Raw genomic sequence first — 21,067 nt, 5'->3', positions numbered from 1 at the left:
CATTTGTGCGCATGATATGAAGTAGTTAAGTTTGTTAAAGAGGACAAGGTTAGATTTTATTCAGGGAGCAGATTGATTATCTGAAAGGATCTGGAAAAATGGACTTTAAAACCTCTTTGGATGATCTCTACACCTAGAGCCCTTTATCCTATTGGCACAAAGAAATGTTTTCAGTTGAAGAGGGCTTCCATGCAAATTCAGTATTTCTGATTGCAGCCCAAGGGTTGACACAGATCAGCAGCCCTCATCGTTCTCATGAGTAAACAGATTCATTTTTTTATTTAAAAGTTTTCTTTTCTCAATCAAATCAACAGCTAAGTATTTTTTAAATACAGCCCAGTCTGCTCTTTTGGTATTTCTGTTCCCTGAGTTTTCTTCAGTAGGTTGAAGAACGTGAACCAGAGCTGTCTCTCTGACTTCTCGCTGATTACCTGGTTTTCTTTCCCTTTTTTTCTTGTTGAGAACAAAACTGAAAGAGAGAAGAGGTGGCTATGCTGTTACTAGTAAAGAAATACAACTGGATTCTAGCCTAATGCAGTCGGCCCTTTGTTTCTGACACTGAAGTCTTCATTAAATCCCTTGGAACTGCTCCCTGGAGCCCCTGAAAGAGGACTTTACAGGACTTAAGTTCTTTTTCCCTTTGTTGGAGAACAATGTCCTTTTCTCCTGAATATGGATGATGATCAGTTCATTCAGAGGCTACAGGATTTAGAAAAAAAAAAAAAGAAATCAAAATGTAAAGTGACTTCAGGTGATTCTCTTATTCTTGAAACAGGGAGGTGAGCTTCCCCTTAAGAAAAGTCCTCAGATTAGAAATGAGGACATAGCTTTAGGACTGGAGGAAGCAGCAGCAGTGGCTACTTCTTTTTTGTTTGTTTTTTCTTTTAAATCAAAGTATGGTTGATTTACAATGTTGCATTAGTTTCAGGTGTACAGCAAAGTATACATTCAGTTTTACATATGTATATTTAGCAGTAGCTACTCTACATATACTTTAGTAGAGGGCAGTTTCCTGGTTTGGGAGTGAAATGATTAGGGTAAGGACTGTGCTTTATCCTCCCACGTTTGTAAACTTGTGCAGTTTTTGTCTTGGTCCCAGGGCACTTTAACCCTCTGAAGGTTAGTGAGTAGGATTTCTTTGTAAGATAATGAGAGGCTTGTCTTCCAGCAGCGTATACAAAAGGTCCAGTAAGACTGCAGTTTTCAGTCTTACGGTTGTGTCGAGGGATTATCAATTTACTATATTAAATACTCTGATTCAGAGTGGCCAATTTTGGGTTACACGCCTAATACGAACTCATGTTATGTTAGTAACAAGGAAAAAATTACTACTGAATATGGCACAAAGGGTTACATGTAAAAAGTATCAACTTGAAACCTTGATGAAAAACAGGTTTGAAACGAATGCTTCATTTAAAATACTACGTTGAACAAGAGCATCTGTTTTTGACTGTACTGTGCCACCTCTTATTAAGTGAGGTTTCGTTGTGTCCCTTCAGAAAAAAATATTCTTAGGCTAATAAATTTAGCGTATATTTACATGGAGTTTGTATATCCTGCCATAAATCTCTACACTGAAGTGTTCTGCATGCAAACATTTTTACAACACGTACTTATACAATTAGTTTATTAACTTCATTGCTTCGAGGTGGGTACTTTAAATAATAATATCTATCAGAAATGATCATTAATTTGACCCTTATCTGCCCTTGCAGTCTGTGTCTACTGTGAGCATTTTATTACCTTTTGTCGATAATACAGTGTTTTCTTATTTGGCAAGTGGATGAAAGAAGAATGAGCAGAAACCAAAATGAACACCATGCATAAAACACATCGACGTATTAAAACAGACATGGTTCACAAATTGCCTGCTGGCTTTAAAGAAAAATACAGCTTCAATCAGTTAATGTTTTAGTAAATCATTCTTTTCAGTCAACAAGTTTTGATTGAAATTTTACTGATTTTGAAATATATATTGGGCATGTCATAACAAAGAGAAATATTCTTGTATAGAAAACAGTTTTCTTCCATCCAGTGCTGCTAAATAAAGAAGTGAAATTGCCAAATAGATCCTTTTAGACTGACAGTACAGACTTAAGTGGGCACCCTCTCGGCCCTTAAGGCCTACAGAGTGTCTGAGGGCTCTGTTTAAAGGTTAGCGTAATCCAAGTTCAGGCGTTGGTCAGGGGTTCAGAAATGAGGGACTCCTCTTCTGCACAGAATCCCGTTTCAGTCCCCTAGTCTTTGGAGAGACTCATGCCCTTTAGAGTTTCCTAAAGAGAAGAAGGTGAGGGAAGTGACAATAGAGAGAGGCCCTGATTATGAAATAGGTGATTGAACTTTATTTATGTATTTATTTATTTATTTTATTTTTGCCTGCGTTGGGTATTGGTTGCTGCGCACGGGCTTTCTCTAGTTGCGGCGAGTAGGGGCTACTCTTCATTGCGGTGCGCAGGCTTCTCATTGCGGTGGCTTCTCTTGTTGTGGAGCACGGGCTCTAGGTGCTCGGGCTTCAGTAGTTGTGGCTCGCGGGCTCAGTAGTTGTGGCTCGCGGGTTCTACAGCACAGGCTCAGTAGTCGTGGCGCATGGCGCACGGGCTTAGTTGCTCTGCGGCATGTGGGAATCTTCCTGGACCAGGGATCAAACCCATGTCCCCTGCATTGGCAGGCGGATTCTTAACCACTGCACCACCAGGGAAGCCTGTGATTAAACTTTAAATGAGGTCCCTGTGACCGCTCTCTTGAACCACCAAAACCGCACTTCACAGACGTGCTAATACTGTGAGCCCTTTGATTGTTCAAGGAAGGAAGAAAGGTCTGTCTTTTAAAAAGAGAGCAATTTATTTCATAGATTAGCTTAAGAAATGACTCTGGAGTGTACTAAGAAAACCAGGTAGGCACTTCATCAAAAACTTAGACCTCTTACCACATGTGAATTTGGTCTATGAGAAGAACCTGAAGGAAAAAATGCTTAGGTTGTACAAGCCCTGTTGGCCAAACAAATGGTCCCGTTGTTACTATAAGCAGATACCCTATCTCACTTCTCCCAGTTGGGCTAAATCCAATTAATTCCTAAACCTGGCATCTTTCAGCCCCTTTATCTCCTCAAACACCAGTCCTTGAAGAGTCCCTCATTTTGGGCCTCAGAGTAGCATCCTGCCCATGGTTTAGAGCCTTAAGTGGTGAATGTGGAGAAGAGTCAAGGGAGAGGGTGGAATACTGGGGACCGGCCTTCCGTCTTCTGGCCACATTGTTAGTGTAAACCTCATGGACACAGATAAAAGAAGAAAAATCGCCTGGCTTATTAGAATCTTAGAGTTGATAATTACAAAGAATAAAAAACTTTTTTATAAAACTCTGAAGTAGAATGATAGTTATTCCCCTGACAAGGAACTTGGGTCTTGGGTTTTTCAGTTCAGTTCAGTAATCATTTTGAAACATTGTGTGACCGGTGATTTCAGTGCTTTTGGAGTGTATCAGCCACTTGATCAACTTTGTGCAAAGAAAGCTGCCTTTATAATGTCTTCAGTTTTGGATTTTGCTTAGGCATGCATGTTTTCCGTGGCACACCCTGTGTTTTCATGCATTTCTCTCTCACCAGACTTAAAACTAAGACAATAGGGAAAGAACATACTGGAGGTTCTCTGGAGTGTCATTCTTCTTGGCTAAGGAAAAGAAATGTCTGTCTTCTTTCTTCTCAGGCCTTTGTGAAGTGAGGAAGAATAGTCCAGCCCCAAGACCATTGGGCTCTTCTCTGTTGCCAATAGTCTTGTGCCCTGGCTTACTAGAGCCTTCCAGAAGAAAACTTAAATGGCCTACATGAGTTTACATACAAGATTCTCTCTTGAAACCCAGCAAGAGGCATATATTTGCAGAGTAATTTCCTTGTGGTTCCTCCTGAAGCAAATGAATAGGAAGAGCTATTTAAATCAAAATAGTTTCATTATGACACAGGTCACAGTGGGTTTCAGGTCATCCTGGCCTTGCAGTGAATAATGAGGTTCTGTGAGGCATGTAATCCTGATGCACTGGGGAGAGAACATGGGGATCAGCTGATGCCTAATCAGAGGCCAAATCCTCATGAACCAGAGGTGCCACAGGCCCCAGTAGCTGACATTCTCTTTGCACATATGGAGATGTTCCATTCACACATGTGGAGAGATTCCCTATCCCTGAAGGCTGTTTTAGGAATGAAGAAAATATTCTAGGTCAAATGTGTAAATATTTAGCAATTCTGCTTTGAGCCACAAACTTCCACTAATCATGCTCTTGGCATTTTCCAGTATCCTACCAGGATTGGCAGTTAACTTATAATAGCTCTTGATGTAACCTTCCTCAAATAATTATATCCTCTTTCCTTTTTGTTTGTTTCTGTTTAAGTAGATATTACCAGGAAGGCATTTAAAAAAAAAAAAATCAACCCTTTCTTTCTCTTCTTCCATTTCTTTTTCAGGTGATACACTTCAACACTCTCTTCTGTTATTAGTGTTCAGTGGTCTGGAAGATATTTTGGAGCACATTTTATAAAATGGAAAGTTAATAGAGATAAAATTTTGTAAAGAGACATTTGCAACCTTATTACTAATGATTATAGTGAATTTTTCTTTTGTATTTTAATTATTTTCTGTAAGCATTCGTGTAAAATGAAAATAAGCTACAGTAATAACATTCCCTATTTTGTGACATTTAGGAACCTGTTTTATTCACTGGAACAATGAGGAAAAATCTGGATCCCTTTAATGAGCATACGGATGAGGAACTGTGGAATGCCTTAGAAGAGGTAATTTATAAAATGTAATTAATTTGTTAACATCAATATATATGGATGGACATTTATAGCATTGCAGGTAATTAACGGGAGCTTATAGGTTTAACTGACTTTGTTTACCTCCTAGGAGAATACTGATGACGTGGTGCAGTTAAAATGTGTGTACTGATGACAATGAAAACCAACAACATAATGCCTCATGCTTTTTAGCTTTTGCCCTAGAACCCAAAGCAACTAGATCGATTATTTTGTCCTTAGCACAGCACTAAACTAGAAATTAAAATTATGGGTTTTAATTCTAATAGTGACCTAGTGAATTAATTATCCTAATTACCCTGCAACATTCATTTTATTCCTCTGGTCTTAGGGAACATCTACTAAGTGGAGATACTGATAGTTTTTCATTATTAACTGAAAGATAATTGAAATCATACTAATAACATGCTGTGAGGTTTTAGAAGAAAAATTTTATAAAGGTGAACTATACATTTGGAATGTGATAATTATTAATTAGCAATCATGTCATTTTAATGCTGCAGCATGAATGCAGGTAACAGAAGCCTGGCCCTTTCACTCAGTTTTTATATGGATAAGTTCATTTCTAGAGGATTTTCTCTCATTTGTGTAGTGTTCCACTTTGGACCACTTCTTTGAATTTCCTTACTCTTGCATGAAAAGGATTTTGAATGGTAGGGTGCTGATGGTTTGTATATTTTAATACGAATTATTCTGTGCATGTGCCCTAGTTCTGAAAATTGATTCTAAGCTACTGATGGCAGAAACTATATCTAGACTTCTAAACCATACACAGGTTTTTAATTCCTCATACAACCTAGCACAGTCTTTTGCTTTTAGAAAGTAAATACTTAATAAACAGTTACTGAATATTTGCTTGATCTCTTCATTTCAGAAAATTGTGGCTTGTTTATTATTTTTTAATTGTGTTTGGATTGTTGTTGTTTTTGTACAAATCCCAGTGACCAATTGCTCACATTGTTGTTGTTTTGAATTTGTACATTTTGTCATTTAGTGTCACCTCTCCAAGGTTAGCTGTGAAATCTGCAGTTTATATGGATGAGCTTGGACTCTGAGCAAGCTGATTCGGCCCTACAGTTTTCCTGCCAGTAATTCTGGTTTCTGAAGGCAGATTATCTTTGGCAGTTAAAAGTTAGTTTTTTTTTTAAATCTTGTAGTACAGTTTAATCTTATAACAATCCACTGCTTTAAACACCATCTATACCCATAGTCTGGGGAAAATAAAACTTTATGTTGTGTCCTGTTTTTCATGAGTTTTCATTCACTATGAAACATTAATGAAATTGAAGTAGGTACCCTTGACTGGTCTAGCAGTATGGTGTTAAACTTGGGAAAGAAGCATCCCCCAAATAGGCTCAAGGTTTACTGTGGTACAGTTTGTCATTGTTTGAATTATTTTTTTAAACCTTTAGACCTTCCAACATGGTAAAATGCTGATGAGATTATGTCTCTAAGGAACCATACTTCCCACAATAATTTAAAAAATTTTTTTTCCCTGTAGTGTACTGACTCCTATCAGCCCTAAAGATCCTGTTTAGATCACATTGGGTGAAATAGCTTTATATTTTGAGAGACTTCCTTAACTAATCCCTAGGTGGGGTTTCTGGTGGATGTCATGTGGCGGTGATGGGGGACACTGAGATCTTTCTGTCCTGAGTTGACTCTACCATCTTTCTCAGTGAACGCTACTGGGAAGGAGCTCTTCCCATCACCCAGCTGTACGTGTGAGATACACAAGAAGTCCTGAGGACTTCAAAGCGCTAATGTCTAAAAGGCTCGTCTCCTTCATTAGCAGTTCATTTAGGAAAATGTCATTCTTCTTTCTCTATCCACAGGTACAACTTAAAGAAGCCATCGAAGATCTTCCTGGTAAAATGGATACTGAATTAGCCGAATCAGGATCGAACTTTAGTGTTGGACAGAGACAATTGGTGTGCCTAGCCAGGGCTATTCTCAGGAAAAATCGTATATTGATTATTGATGAAGCCACAGCAAATGTGGATCCAAGGTATGGAGTCAAGGTCCATGAAACTTGGAATCTGAATTTTAAATGTGGTAAATGGGAAACATTTAATGTTGCTGAGAAATGTTCTGAGCGCTCTCTTTTCCCCACAGATATCTCTTGCTAACATTAATTGCAGAAAACAAAGGAAGAAATCAAAACCTGTTATATGGTGTTAATGTTATTAGGCATCCTAAGGGAGCTAGATTCCTAAATCCAGCTTCTGATAGTTTCAAGTAATTTCGAGGAAAGACTGTCTTACATTGTTTTATGAAAAATCTTTTAAGGAGACTTTCTATACTCAGTTTTTGAAAAGCAGTATTATGTCTTAAAGTATTGATTTTTTAAAACATTATAAAAATACGTGATTTTTTTTTAAGTCTTAAGTCTGCTATTTCTGTCTTTACTGAACTAAATTCAACTAATTTGTTTCCAGAACTGATGAGTTAATACAAAAAAAAATCCGCGAGAAATTTGCCCAGTGCACTGTGCTAACCATTGCACACAGATTGAACACCATTATTGACAGCGACAGGATAATGGTAAGACCCTCACCTGTGGAAAATTAGTCATTCCCATTTATGTTCAGCTTTGTCAATGCATCCTTCCTTAGAAAACGTGATAGGAACCTCCAATAAGTTAATTTTCTCTTAAGTTTTCCTCTCATTCCTGACAGTAACTCAAGTATTTACCTACACTTTCAGAATGTGCTATTGAATAATATATCCAGTAATTTCATATTTTCATATTAAAAGTTTATTTGAAATGTTATTTTTCATTAAGATGGCCAACCACGAAAATACTCCAAATCCAAGACACAGCTTCATATTTCAGTGTTCTAGAACACAGTCATTTTTCCTTTATCAGTTAATTTTTTCAGATTTTTAGATTCCCTTAATCAAAAAATTAGCCTTTCTTTTAGACTGCCAAGAGGTTGTTGGGTAAAGTTGCAGAATTTCTCAGCTGTTGGGACTTTCACAAGATTTCCTGTCAGAGGGGAGTCTAGGAGAAGAAAGGCCTAGTGAGAAAAAGAAAGTATTTCAACAGAACGGATTTAATTTAGGAAATTTTACTACATAGGAATTGGAGGCATGGGAGAATGAAAGTGAACACTGTGTAAGTAATGTTAGGAAGCAACTATCTAGGAGAGATCTGCAGACCTAACTAGCAAGTCTCTTTCACAATAGATCTGGGCACTGCATACATAGCTGCCTCCAAGCTTTGGTCTCTGTATATCTGTCTAGTGTCTTCTTTCCAGATTTGATTGGCTGTGTCTTTCTTAGTAATTTAATGTTTATTTATTTAGCTTTACTTCCTTCCTCCCTCCCTCTTTTACTTTTCTCTCTCTTCTTTCTTTCTCTCTCTTTGTCCTTTCCCTCTGTTGCTTGTTGAGTGTCAATATATCTTAGGGTGTGGCTTTATAAAATGATAAGATAATCATCCGTCAGAGGAAAAACGTTTGACTGCAAATAAGCCCAAAAGAATGCAAGTTATTTTCAGGCTAACCCCCAGCCTGTGGCAATGAGCTGGTATTACTCATCTTACAGATGATAACTGTTATCACAAGGTACCACTATATCCAGTGATACTGATTAGTGAGGAAGTAAATAGATAAAGAAAGCCTGCACAATTCATAAGAGGCAACAGATGCAGTTAACTAGTGATTTTGATGGTCCATACTAAACAGATGATAGTAATAAACGATCAGTAATACCCGAAGTCCCTTGTGTCCAGTGATAGTGGAGGTGTCTCTTTTGACTTCTTGGGCAATTTCTGGAATATCACCTCCCACCCTACTTCACGTGCATTTTCAGGTGGGATCCTCAGTGGGGGAACTGACCAGTCTGTCAGCACTGAAGCAGCACCGTTAGCCTCACTCCCCCAAGCTGGACATGCACAGGAGTGAGCTCTGGGGAGGCAGACGACAGGAGTGGGGCATCCCCAACCAAAGGGCTGCTCTGGGCTCCAAGCAGTGTGTCTGGTCATCTGGACTAGGACATCACAGTAGGAAGCAGGCCCCACCGGCAGTCTTCTGTGCGGGACCAGGTGACATTCCAAGATTGTAGGACAATGACACTTAGAAACCAGGAACATTGTTTAGCATGGATCATCCTTAGTCCCTCATTTTGTGTTCTTGAATGCTAATTGGAAAAGTATCCTTTTGTTTCTGTTCTTTACTTTTCGATTTGTTGGTCTCATGTCTCAGCATTGTATTTTCCAGACGGTCCCTCAAAGCATCTTTCTTCCACAAGAAATGAACGATGCTGTGTAGTTTACCTATTTCAAGCCCTTTGTCGGTATTTCGAGGCAGCCGCAGAATGGTGGCTTGATCTCCATCCGGTTCAGTTGGGGGATCCGCTGAAGTTAATCATTGCTCCTAAATGTAACCTGGAGATTAAGTTTTGGTGTTTGGTATTACAGCATTTATGGTAGCTGGTTTCTTTGATTATCTAATTATTAGAAATACTGTCACCGTGGAATATATGATGGGTTAAAGAAGCAGTGAGAAGGGACAGAATTTGCAGACAGGTCAGCTGGTCACTCCTAAATCTTATCCATCAGCACTTGATCCACAGGTGTGAACATCTGTATCACCTTAGCCAATCAGCTTTGTTGCCGTTATCAAAATACGTCCATTTGTTTAATGCTTTATGGACCAGTATATTCTGGTAAATTTCTCTAATCTCAGATTTTTCTCTCCGTTTTTCTGAACAAATCCTTAACATGGTCTTACAAAGTGGTTTACAGCTCGGCCCCTCCCCACCTTTCTAGTTTTGTCTCACTCTGCTCTTTCCTTTAGAGCTAAAACCACATTGATGGTCTTTCAGTTCTCCAAATGCGGTTTTCACTCTCTCTTATAATTGTGCCCTCTCCTTTAATATTGGTAGCTTAGACTAAGGTGGTAGTAGTGGAAATGGTGAGATGGTTGGATTTGGGCTAGACGACAAAATGGAGCCAAGTGGACTGTGTGATGGATTGAACGTGGGATCTGAGGGAAGAGAGAGGAGTCGATCCTGGTTTCTGGCCTGATCATCTGAGTGAATGGGGAAGGAGTCCATTGGGAGAAGGGAAATGCAAGGGTTCTCTGCGGAACCTGTCACCTTTGCGATGACCGACATTGTTTTCTGTGGTGGACCGTGCCGTTCACCGTGGAGCTGCCCTTTGCACTCCGGTGTTGGGAGACCTTCAGCTTAGGGCTCCCTGGTCAAGGTCATCTATCGGTGATGTTGCAGGGAGGTCCCACCAGGAAATGTAAACATGGCCACTTGTTTACATCTTGGTCCAAGCTGGTTGCAGTTGCTGACTCCTTAGACCTCAGGGGACTCGAGACGTGCATCCCCTAGCTTCAGAGCTGGGGAATTGTTCTCTGTGGTCCCATCCACCCTAGGCGTAAACCTTTTATGTTGTTCTGGAGCTTCTGATTACCAGTTGGCTTTCAATTTTGCAAAAATCTCATAAATAATGTTCTTTCCCACACCTTTGATTTTTGTGGCAATTTTTTTTTTGCTTGCTTGATTTAGAGATATGGGCATACCTTGTTTAATTGTGCTTCTCAGATGTTGCATTTTTTACAACATCTGTGAATCACATGGTCTGTGGCAACCCTAAGGCAAGAAAGTCTATCAGTGCCATTTTTCCAACACATGTGCTCACTCCATGTCTCTGTGTCACATTTTGATCATTCTCAGCACTATTTCACAATCACTATTTTCACTATCATTACATTTGTTATGGTGATCTGTGACCACTGATCTCTGATGTTACTACTACGACTTGCTGAAGGCTCAGATGATGGTTAGCGTTTTTTAGCAATAAAGTATTTTTAAATTAAGGTGTGTATATTGTTTTCTCAGTCATAATGCTGTTGTACACTTGATAGGCTACCATGTAGTATAAACATAACTTCTGTATGCCCTGGGAAACCAGAAAATAAATGTGAACCAGTTTATTGTGATATTCATATCTTTGTGGTGTTCAGGAACTGAACCCCCAAAATCTGCGAGGGATGCCTCTTCCTGTTTCCTTTTCAGAAAGCAAGTGGTTGTCTGTTCCTAAAGCTTTAAGGGCATAAAGACAAGTCAATCTGCTGCAAATCCTGGTGTTCCAGAGGGTGGGCGGCCAGCCTCGGGGAGTGGCTGGGGAAGTGACAGATGCTAATGAAGGGCCTGACCAACAGAGTTATCACCATAAAGTCATGTAGTTACAAGTGCTTAAGGTGTAATAATTACATTTTGTTGCACTGGTGAATACTTCTGCACAAAGTCGGATGGATATGGTTTTGTTTACTGTAAGTAAATTAAGCAAAAGGCTTGTTGGGAAACAACTGTAGCCTAATTAATAGCTATGTTTATGTGTTGGCTCTCCAAATGGATTTATCCAGTTTGGGTTCATTAAGCACCATTAATGTGTCAGGCTAAAAATTCTATTTTGCAAAGATGTTCTCTCAATTTTAAGTTTATTAAACATGATGGAGTCATAATGACAGCTAATGGAATCTTCCTTACTTTCTCTGTTGCCACAAAACAATGGAGCAAGACAGACAAATCAGAAACCCTCTTCCTCCTAAGACTCAACAACTATCTCTACATTAAAGGCTTCTTCCTGTAGTTTTTAGGATTAGCTGGTTGCTTGTGACCTGTTTTCTCTTCAGCCAATAGCACAGCTTTTCCCTCCAGTCCCTGCACACTCCAGCCTTCATATCACTGTGGATTCTCCCTAGAAGTGTGAGCAAAGGAAGCATGTGAAAATCTGCAGTTGCTCTAACAATATTGTTGCCTGTGTTCAACATTTTCACTGTCTGCAGTTAGAGAATTCTTAGGAAATGGAGGATGAAGAACCAACACCAGGGCCAGGAAACTTGGATTCCACCTCTTCTGTTTATAGAGTCTTACGGTTTAATATTCTTTGCCTTTCTTCCTCAACTCAGACCTCTTTTTAGTAATGTTTTCCCAGATGAATGAAAACCAGAAACTATTTGTCACCCCCGACAAAAAAAATTTGAAAACTGTCCTTATGCATAGTCATTACGTTGCTAATGCTTATAAGGGTCAAAATAGATCTTTCTGCCATTTATATTGTTAATCCTATTGTTTTTTGAGAGTGTTAATATTTTTCTGGCTTTGCCTTTCTTAGATATTAGTCAATCCTGAGAACTACTCATCTCAGTGGAATCATGTATTTTAGACAATATGAAAGAAAATGAAAAGATTTGCTATTCGTTCAAATTTTAGTAAATAAAGTAGAAAGTTGGACAAGGACCAAATATTAATAATACTTCCCCTAAAAAATATATAAAGCCTTTATAGTCAGAGAATTCATTTCCACCAACTCTGAAGTGGTGATTTTTAAAAGTTGTTGCTTTTGAAGAATGTAAAATTCTTCGTTGTATGAAGTAATTTGATATAATTATTTACTTTGTCTTTGGCATGAGAGAGACCTATGTTTTAAAATTGCATTTTTTTCTTCTTCACCGTCAGGAGGAATGGTTATGCTCTATAATGCTACGCATAAGTAAAATTACACATTCAGGGCATCTAAATTGGCAGGCCAAATTATACGACATTTTAATAATTATGTGGATGTAACAGATTCAGTTATTCTTAAACTCTTTTGAGAGAGCTGCTGTTAGCAGTGATTCTTAGCAGTAAAAGTTTAACAGGAAAACGGCCTTTATGAGAGTTAATAAATGTTTCCGATTGAATACCCTGGGACCAAATTAACTGTTAATACCTAGATGTGGAAGAACAGCCTGTGTCCTGCTTAGAGTTTCATCGTATTCTCTCAAGATACATTTACTCTAAATATGATCTAAATGAAGAACTAAGTACCACTTAACATCAAAACTGTTTTCCTAGGTATGTCATTTGGGCCAATTATTTCAGATTCTTTTTTTCCCTCTGAAACCATTAACCAAAGCCACTAATAAGTAGAAAGGCAGAGTTAAGAGCCCTTTCCTCTTCCTTTCAGTTTCCAATTAGTGGACATATTAATGAGCAATAAAATGGGTGAAAGGAAGGCAGCTGAAGAAAGAACAAGAAGCAAGGAAAGATAATTTGTGAAAACAGATTCAGATCCTCGGTAATTCAGATTGGGCTGCCCCCGTGTGCTGGGCAGGCCGTGATCACTGGAATTTGGAGCTCAATTTCTTAATTGCTTCTTTAGACTTATCCAAAGAGAAAATTGGATTTCTAGAGATTTTCTTCTGTGCAGAGCGATTCTGCTAAAGCTGTTTAGGTAGCAGCTCTTACTGCCAGCTTTTCACTCTCAGGAGGATAAACTACTACCAAAGCTAACTTCAAGAAGCACCTCAACCTCTCTGGCAGAAGATTCTATCCCCACTTAGCTGAAATATTCCAGGGCCCTAAGGAAATTCCGGATGCATTTACTTTGTGTCCCCAAAATTGCTCAGATTCTGTGAAACCAACTCGGGAGTTCATTTGCTCTTTGCCATCAGATTCTATGACATCACCCTAATTTTTTGCTAAATTGAGTTTGATTTCCTTGAATCAAGAAATTTCCCAGCTCTGTATATCTGTATAAATAGCCCTCAAAGCTCAAGAGTCTGAGAGCTAAAAGCACTGACTAATGATAACAATCCCAAGTGCCCTGGGCAGAATATAAAATACCACATACTGCTGAGGGCCCCTAATCATAGTCTAAAACTTTCATTTTCTTCCTATAACGTTATAATAATAAAAGGTCGGGTTAGGCCTTTGTCTGCCTAGTAAAACGGGGTAATCAAACCTTTAAACACCAGCCAGGCCTACCACCCAAATAGATTCTATTCTCACTGTCTTACCCCTTTTGGAAATATTGTCTGAGTTATAATATGTTACTGCAAAACATTGTGTGCTAATGGGCTTCTTTCTGCTGATTAACAGGTTTTGGATTCAGGGAGACTGAAAGAATATGATGAGCCATATGTTTTGCTACAAAATAGAGACAGCCTATTTTACAAGATGGTGCAACAACTGGGCAAGGCTGAGGCCGCTGCCGTCACTGAAATAGCAAAACAGGTGAGCCCGCTGCGGGGAGTTGTAATTAAGGTTCGTCTCCAGGGTTCACTCCTCAGGATCTGGCACCAGGGGTCTGGTAACAAGCACTCTGCCCTTTCCAATTATAAGCCTCCAGAGACAAAGCTTCATGACTGCACCTTAAGAGTACATTGCAGGGGGAGGACATGTCTGCTGAGAATCTGCAGAACCAGTGGGGGCGGGATGCAGGACGTGTGTGCGCTCACGTGTGCACACACATGCACGAGGGAGAGATTTTGGACTGGAGCTTCCACATGTTTGGACTCCGGAGTCAGATCTCATAGAGCACAGAACACTCATTCTGCAGACCCTTTACATTCTTACGATTGGTGCTTAGCACATTTATGATGCAAATGCTGTCAGGGAACATCCAGGAAATTTGAGAGTTTGAGAAGAAGAATTGGAGTGGGATGTTATGAATTGGGTCTAGAAAGATCTGCCAGGGAAAGGTGTAGCTCTCTTCTGGCTTCTAACTGTAAAGAAAACTCCTACATGGTACTGTCACTTTCTCCCTAATCCTTCTTTGTTTAGAATGAGGTCCGGTTGCCTCCCTATGCTTCCTCTTCTTTCTAGAAGATGAAATTGTCATCAGGACAAATCAAGAACTCACAGTAACACCTAACACTGTAGTCTGAATGGTGCTTGAAGGTTTACAAAGCATTTTCACAGATGAGGTGTGTGGAAGCACTAAGCACTGTACATGGTGTGAGCAAGGTGCTCGATGAGTAGCATTCAGGTCGCGTGGTATCTTTCTAACAAAGGTGAGGTGGTAGTATCTCATAGTACAGATGTGGTAACTGAGGTCTGGTAAGGGACTTAGCCACTGTCATGCAGCCAGCTGTAATTCTCTCTGAAATAAGGTAGGAGTGGGACTGATGGAAGGAGAGAGGGCGAGAAGGAAAGTCTGCTGTTCTTGCCCTTTTCGATGGGCGGGTTGGGGTGGGTTGAGGCCTCGGAATGTATGTCGTGAGCCTTTCTGTCAAAACTTTACCTCTGGGCTTCCCTGGTGGCGCAGTGGTTGAGAATCCGCCTGCTGATGCAGGGGACACGGGTTCGTGCCCCAGTCCGGGAGGATCCCACATGCCGCGGAGCGGCTGGGCCCGTGAGCCATGGCCGCTGAGCCTGCGCGTCCAGAGCCTGTGCTCTGCAACGGGAGAGGCCACAACAGCGAGAGGCCCGCGTACCGCAAAAAAAAAAAAAAAAAACTTTACCTCCGGGTGTTAAATTATGGGTGCATTTTTCCTTCTTTATACTTTTCTGCATTTCCCAGATTTTCACTTGTAAGTTGAATAAAATTACTCTTTCAGTATTTAAAATATCTCTTAAAGAAAACGTCCCATAATGTTACCAACAAGAGATAGAATTAGAAATTTGTATGCTCCCATCATAAGACTTCAAAATAGTAAAATAGCTTATTTTTTAAAAAGAAGGGCAAAAATGGATAAAGCCACAAGGGGAAATAGAAAAATCCACAATCAGTGGGAGGTATTAAAACAACTTTCTATCATATTAATAGAGCAAGAAGAAAACTAGGTCAGGATACAGAAGATCTGAATAATCAGTTAACCAATTTGACATCATAGGCATATCCAGAATACTGTATTCAACAATTGCCAGTTGCAGGACTTCCCTGGTGGTCCAGTGGGTAAGACTCTGCGTTCCCAATGCAGGGGGCCCGGGAACGGCCTGCAGGGGCCGACCAGGTTTGATCCCTGGTTGGGGAACTAGATCCCACACGCATGCTGCAACTAAGAAGTCCGAATGCCACAACTAAGAAGCCTAGGGTGCATGCCGCAGCTAAGAGTCTGCATGCCACAACGAAGATCCCATGTGCCACAACCTAAACAAGCAAACAAACAAAACAAAACAAAACAAAAAAAGGGAAAAGAAAACATGTCCCAGTATCTAATTCTATATGAAACATTTATCTGAAATGCGGCCTGAATTCTCTGTCACTGTTTTATCTCATTCTTCCGCCTTAGAAATGAAGAGCAGTACCTTCCACTGTTCATAATGTAGGAAATTGTGCTGGGTCACAGAGCTGGCTGAAGAGTTCAGGGATCACGGAAGATTGTATTCTGAACTTTTCATAAGTACTTATATTGTATGTAAATATAGAGAAGTTGCACTTGGAGCCCTATATCTTTTAATGCATGAAATTCACAGAGCGCTTTCATCCGCTAGAGTGTCTCCCAGTCAGAGCTTCCCTCCTAACATCCAATAATTATTTGGGATTCCCTATATAACCTAGTCGCAGAACAGCCAGGAATCTCACAAACTCTTTTTTTCTTTGACCTTAGGCATTTCACATCAGACACATGTGTCCTCACGTATGAGTCAAAAGTCTCCACTTAAAAAATATGTAATGATTATTTATTATCAAACATTGAGCAATGAGAAATAGATCACAGCATTTTTAGGTAGGTACATAACATAAGTTCAACACCCTCATTTTACAGGTAAGGAAGCTAAAGCTCCCCTTAGAAGGAAGTGTCCGTATATATACAAGTAGTGATAATGCAGACACAGGATTAGAAATCTTTTCCTCCAATAAATGTTTTAAATCAAGTATAACGTACATAGAAAAATAGACATAGGTCATAGAATTAGATATCTTGTGATTCCTGGTCTAGTAATCCTGCATGTACTTAAACAATATCAGTGGTAAGTTACATTTGTGTAGTTCTTTATAATTTATTTTATATACTTGTCACATGTATGATTTCACTTAATCCTCATCACAGTCCCTTTTTATCTCCCGTCATGGATGAGGAGACTGGGTCCAGGGCTCACCTAAGGTCAGAGCTGGTCCAGGGAGCGCAGGGGGTGACTTGGTGGGGGAGGCTGAGTTCCACTCTAGGTACTCTGCTCTGTGTTGAGCCTGAGAACGCTGCTCCTTTCATGTGGTGGCCAAGGCGGGGCCAGTCACCCAAGTTCACAGGGAGACAGAACATCACTCTTGGATTTCAGTCCTGCCACTGGCTCAGGTCACTTCGGAAAGACATAACAGAATAACATATCCTGATTCTCATCTCAGTTGAGTACCTTCTTGACATTATTTCTACATATGCTTGATCCTCTTAGGAGAACAAGCTGTCAGATTGTCAGTTTTTTAAATGTGCACGCATCAGATATCATTCAGAGCATCGTTCAGAGCTGTAACACTGGGAGGATTAGCCTAAGTCAACAAGCTTTTCACTCTTAACAGAACAGAATTCATTCATTTGAAAAGAAAACTAAACATCTGGGAAAACGTGCATCCAAGTCATGTTTTCTTGACTACGTAGTTGATTCTCTGAAAATGGTGCACGCAAGCTGAGTCACTGTCTGATTGACCCTTTTAGATGATCCATGAAATAGAGAAAGTACCTTCAGATACATAAAGCTGAAGGGTACATTAGTTTGCTAGGGCTGCCATACAAAGTACCACAGAGTAGGCACCTTAACAGAAACTGATTTCCTCACAGCCCTGGAGACTGGAAGTCTGAGGTCAAGGTATAGGCAGGATTGATTTCTCTGAGGCCTCTCTCCTTGGCTTGTAGATGCCGTTTTTTTCTCTTTGAAAGAGAAAAAAGAAAGAAATGTGATCTTTCGTCTGTGTATGCCTGTGTCCTAATCGCCTCTTCTTATAAGGACTCCAGTCATATTAGGTTAGGGGCCACTTATATGACTTCATTTTAACTGAATCACCTTTATAAAGACCCTATCTCCAAATACAGTCACATTCTGAACAACTGGTGGGTTTAGGACTTGAACATATAAAATTGGAGGGGGGGCTTCCCTGGTGGCCACCACTGGTGGCACCGTGGTTAAGAATCCGCCTGCCGATGCAGGGGACACGTGTTCGAGCCCTGGTCCGGGGAGATCCCACATGCCGCGGAGCAACTAAGCCCGTGCGCCACAACTGCCGAGCCCGCGTGCCACAGCTACTGAAGCCCGAACGCCTAGAGCCCGTGCTCCGCAACAAGAGAAGCCACCGCAATGAGAAGCCCGTGCACCGCAACTAAGAGTAGCCCCCGCTCGCCACAACTAGAGAAAGCCCACGTGCAGCAACAAAGATCCAACACAGACAAAAAAAAAAAAAAAATTGGAGGGGACACAATTCATCCCATAACAAAGGATAAATGCCTATCATTCATTTTCTTCTGTGATGAAGCAGACCTGATGGAGGCTTTTTTGAACTTTCTTTGTTGCCAGTGTGTAACAGAGGTTTCATTTTATCTATTCGTTTTATCACCAGATACAACCCCAAAATTATGAAATCCTAATATCCTGGATCTAGGACCCTGGACTGGTTTGACTAGTGCAGGAGGCACTTAGCAACCTCGTGACCTCGTACGTTGCCCAAGGTCTCTGAGTCTCGGGGTCCGCACCTGTATGTAGTGCAGGGGTTGCAGAACTGTGCCCGGCTCCTTTGCACGTATGACAAGAATCAGATGAGAGAGTGCTTTGCGAAGATGGAGCATTTTATAAGATAAAAGTGGCATCATTTTTTTTTTCAGGCTATAGATTCAACCTTTATCTCCCAATAAGAAAATGTACCCACAGTTCTTCTAAGTAGCATTAGAGACTCTAAATAGTTAAATTTTATTTTTAATAAGCAGTTCTTAAAGAAATGATGTGTCTAATGCTACAAAATTCAAAAACCTTTACTTTTTTAGAATAGGTTTTAAAATTTTATAAATGAAATTTAAGTCACTTTACCATTCCTGTCATTACACAGCTCCTCCTCCCCCGGGGTGGAGCTCCAGCACCATCTTTGACTATTCTCTTGACACGTTCTGTGCTTCAGTAATAATTTGTGCCGATGTGGCCTTCCTGTTTTTAAGCACAAACGATAACTCTTCCTTACTTTTTTCATTGAATATTACATCTATGTGCATAGTTATCTCATTCTGTTTAATGGCTACATCGTATTTATGCTTTCTCCATTCCCTGCTCCTCATTTTCCCTTCTAATTAATTGTTACAGTTTTATGTTTATTTCCCCACAAGAGGAGCTCTCTAGTTCACTTACTATTTGTATTCTTTTTTATAATTTATCACCTTCTATTATCTTTCTTTCTTTGGTTTATTTTATTGTTGCTTACTTCCTGAATGCATTAGTTTTTATTTTTTCTTATTTATTAATATAAATATTTCAAGGCTGTGAACTTTTCTCGGAATACTGTTTTAGATATATCCTATAGGTTCTGGTGTGTAGTGCTTTCATCATAGTTTGGTTTTTTGTATAGATTCTGTGATTTTGGTTTTCATTTCCTCTTTGGTCCACAAATTATTTGAGAAGGATATCTTTAAAACTTCCTGAGGGTTGGAGTTTTTTTATGTTTATTTGTTTCTGTTTTCCTCATCAGTCTCAGTACCTTATGATCAAAAAATGTTGTCTGTCCTGTTTCCTCCAAGAAACAATATTTCTTAATACTTCTTGTGTGTTCTGGTAAATAGGCAATTTTTGTGAGTGTTCTGTGGGTATTTAAAAAGATGGGCTATTGTCTGTTTAAGTTATAGAGCTTCATTTTTAATTAGATCTATTTAATTACATTATTTAGTTCTTCTCTATCCTTATTTATTTTGGTCCGTTTAATGTAACTTGGACTAGGTGAATTAGTCTCATGCTACCAAGTTTCACTTTGTACTTCTTGCTTTCTTTGGTTGTTATAATTTTGATGATATGGTTTTTTTCAGTGCACAAATATATTCTTGACTTTTGTTATCAGTATGAATTATATTTTCTACTATTTTAAAGTGCCTTTCATTGATTCATTTAATGGTCTTGGCCCTAAATCCAATATGGTTCATAATTAAATTGAGTCCCCCTTTTCACCTTGTTTTCATTTGCCTGGTATGTCTTTGACTGTCTGTTTTTGTTTTTGTTTTGGCCATGCTGTGGGGCATGTGGGATCTTAGTTCCCTGACCAAGGATTAAATCCACTCCCCCTTCAGTGGAAGCGCAGAGTCTTAACCTCCTCTGGACCACTAGGGAAGTCCCACTCTTTGATAGTCTTTTTTTCTTTTTTCTTTTTTTTTAAAAATATTTATTTATTTATTGGCTACGTTGGGTGTTAGCTGTGGCATGCGGGATCTTGTACTGTGACACGTGGGCTCTTTGCTTCATTGTGGCGTGTGTGCAGGCTTCTCTCTAGTTGTGACATGTGGGCTCCAGAGTGCATGGGCTCTGTAGTTGTGGCACGCAGGCTTAGTTGTGTGACCAGAGATCGAACTGGTGTCCCCTGCATTGCAAGATGGATTCTCTACCACTGGACCACCAGGGGGTTCCTCCGATTATCTTTTAATAGCAGATTACAGATACGTCTCTTGCAATGGCATGTAGTTAGGTTTAGCTCTGAGATTTAATCTTAGCATGTGAGGCACCCCCCCCCCAAATATATGAGTTTAGGCCATTTACATTTATTGAGATTATAGTTACGTTTTATCTTAGTTCAGTCGTGTTATACTGTCAGTTTTTAGTGCTCTTTTTTTTAAATTTTTTTTTAGCCTGTAATTTGTGTTTCTTTGCTCATTGTTTTATGTATGTTCCTTTCATTTCCTCTAAGAATACTTTCTTATTTTTGGCTCCCCATTATGAACAATGATGTCCTATCTTCCCTCTCCCCCTTGTCCCATCAGATTTTAATTGTTTTTCTTCTACTGTTTATCTTCATATCTTTAAAAATCCTTAAACCTCTATTATTTTACTTACTTGTATTAAATGATACTTTTTCCATCTCTTAGTTGGCTAAAATTTGTCCTCTGATGTTGTGTTTTTACACCTTAGGGGTTTGATTCACTAGTAGGGCTGAGAAATCCATTTAATCAGTCATGACCAGCATGCTTTAAGAAATGAAAAAGAAAAGAATGGAATAGAAGAAAAGGAGCAATGTATCTTTCATAGTAATAGTAAATATTTCATGAAACTCCTTTCAGGATAGATAAATATAGATACAGATTGTGAATCTGTACTGAGACTCAAAGTCAAGTTAAGTGTATTTACTATTGTGGGTGGCAGTACAAATGAAAGGTTGAAAACAAATCTCTATACCATCATAAAGGAGGGTCATTGGAGTTAAGAATCCCCAACTTACTGTCTATAGAGTTGACCCTTGGACAACAGGGATTTGAATTGCAGGAGTCCACTTATATGTTTTTTTTCCAGTAAATATGTACTATAATACTACATGATCTGCAGTTGGTTGAATGCATGATGTGAAACTGTGAATATGAAGGAGCA

At 39.5% G+C, this 21,067-nt stretch overlaps 1 protein-coding gene across 5 annotated transcripts in view; it reads left to right on the top strand.

The window, feature by feature from the left end:
• Positions 1–21,067, top strand: part of ABCC4 (ATP binding cassette subfamily C member 4 (PEL blood group)) — a 211,379-nt gene that overhangs the window by 183,614 nt on the left and 6,698 nt on the right. For all 5 annotated transcript variants that reach the window (XM_082602459.1, XM_082602461.1, XM_082602460.1 and 2 more), the window contains 4 exons: positions 4,691–4,780; positions 6,640–6,812; positions 7,243–7,348; positions 13,688–13,822. In XM_082602459.1, the coding sequence (XP_082458585.1) occupies positions 4,691–4,780; positions 6,640–6,812; positions 7,243–7,348; positions 13,688–13,822 (504 nt within the window). The remainder of the gene's footprint in view (positions 1–4,690; positions 4,781–6,639; positions 6,813–7,242; positions 7,349–13,687; positions 13,823–21,067) is intronic.

Source organism: Mesoplodon mirus, assembly GCF_964341445.2.
Source record: "Mesoplodon mirus genome assembly, chromosome: 17".
NCBI classification, from domain to species: Eukaryota; Metazoa; Chordata; class Mammalia; order Artiodactyla; family Ziphiidae; genus Mesoplodon; species Mesoplodon mirus.
This window is presented reverse-complemented; position numbering and strand designations above follow the sequence as displayed.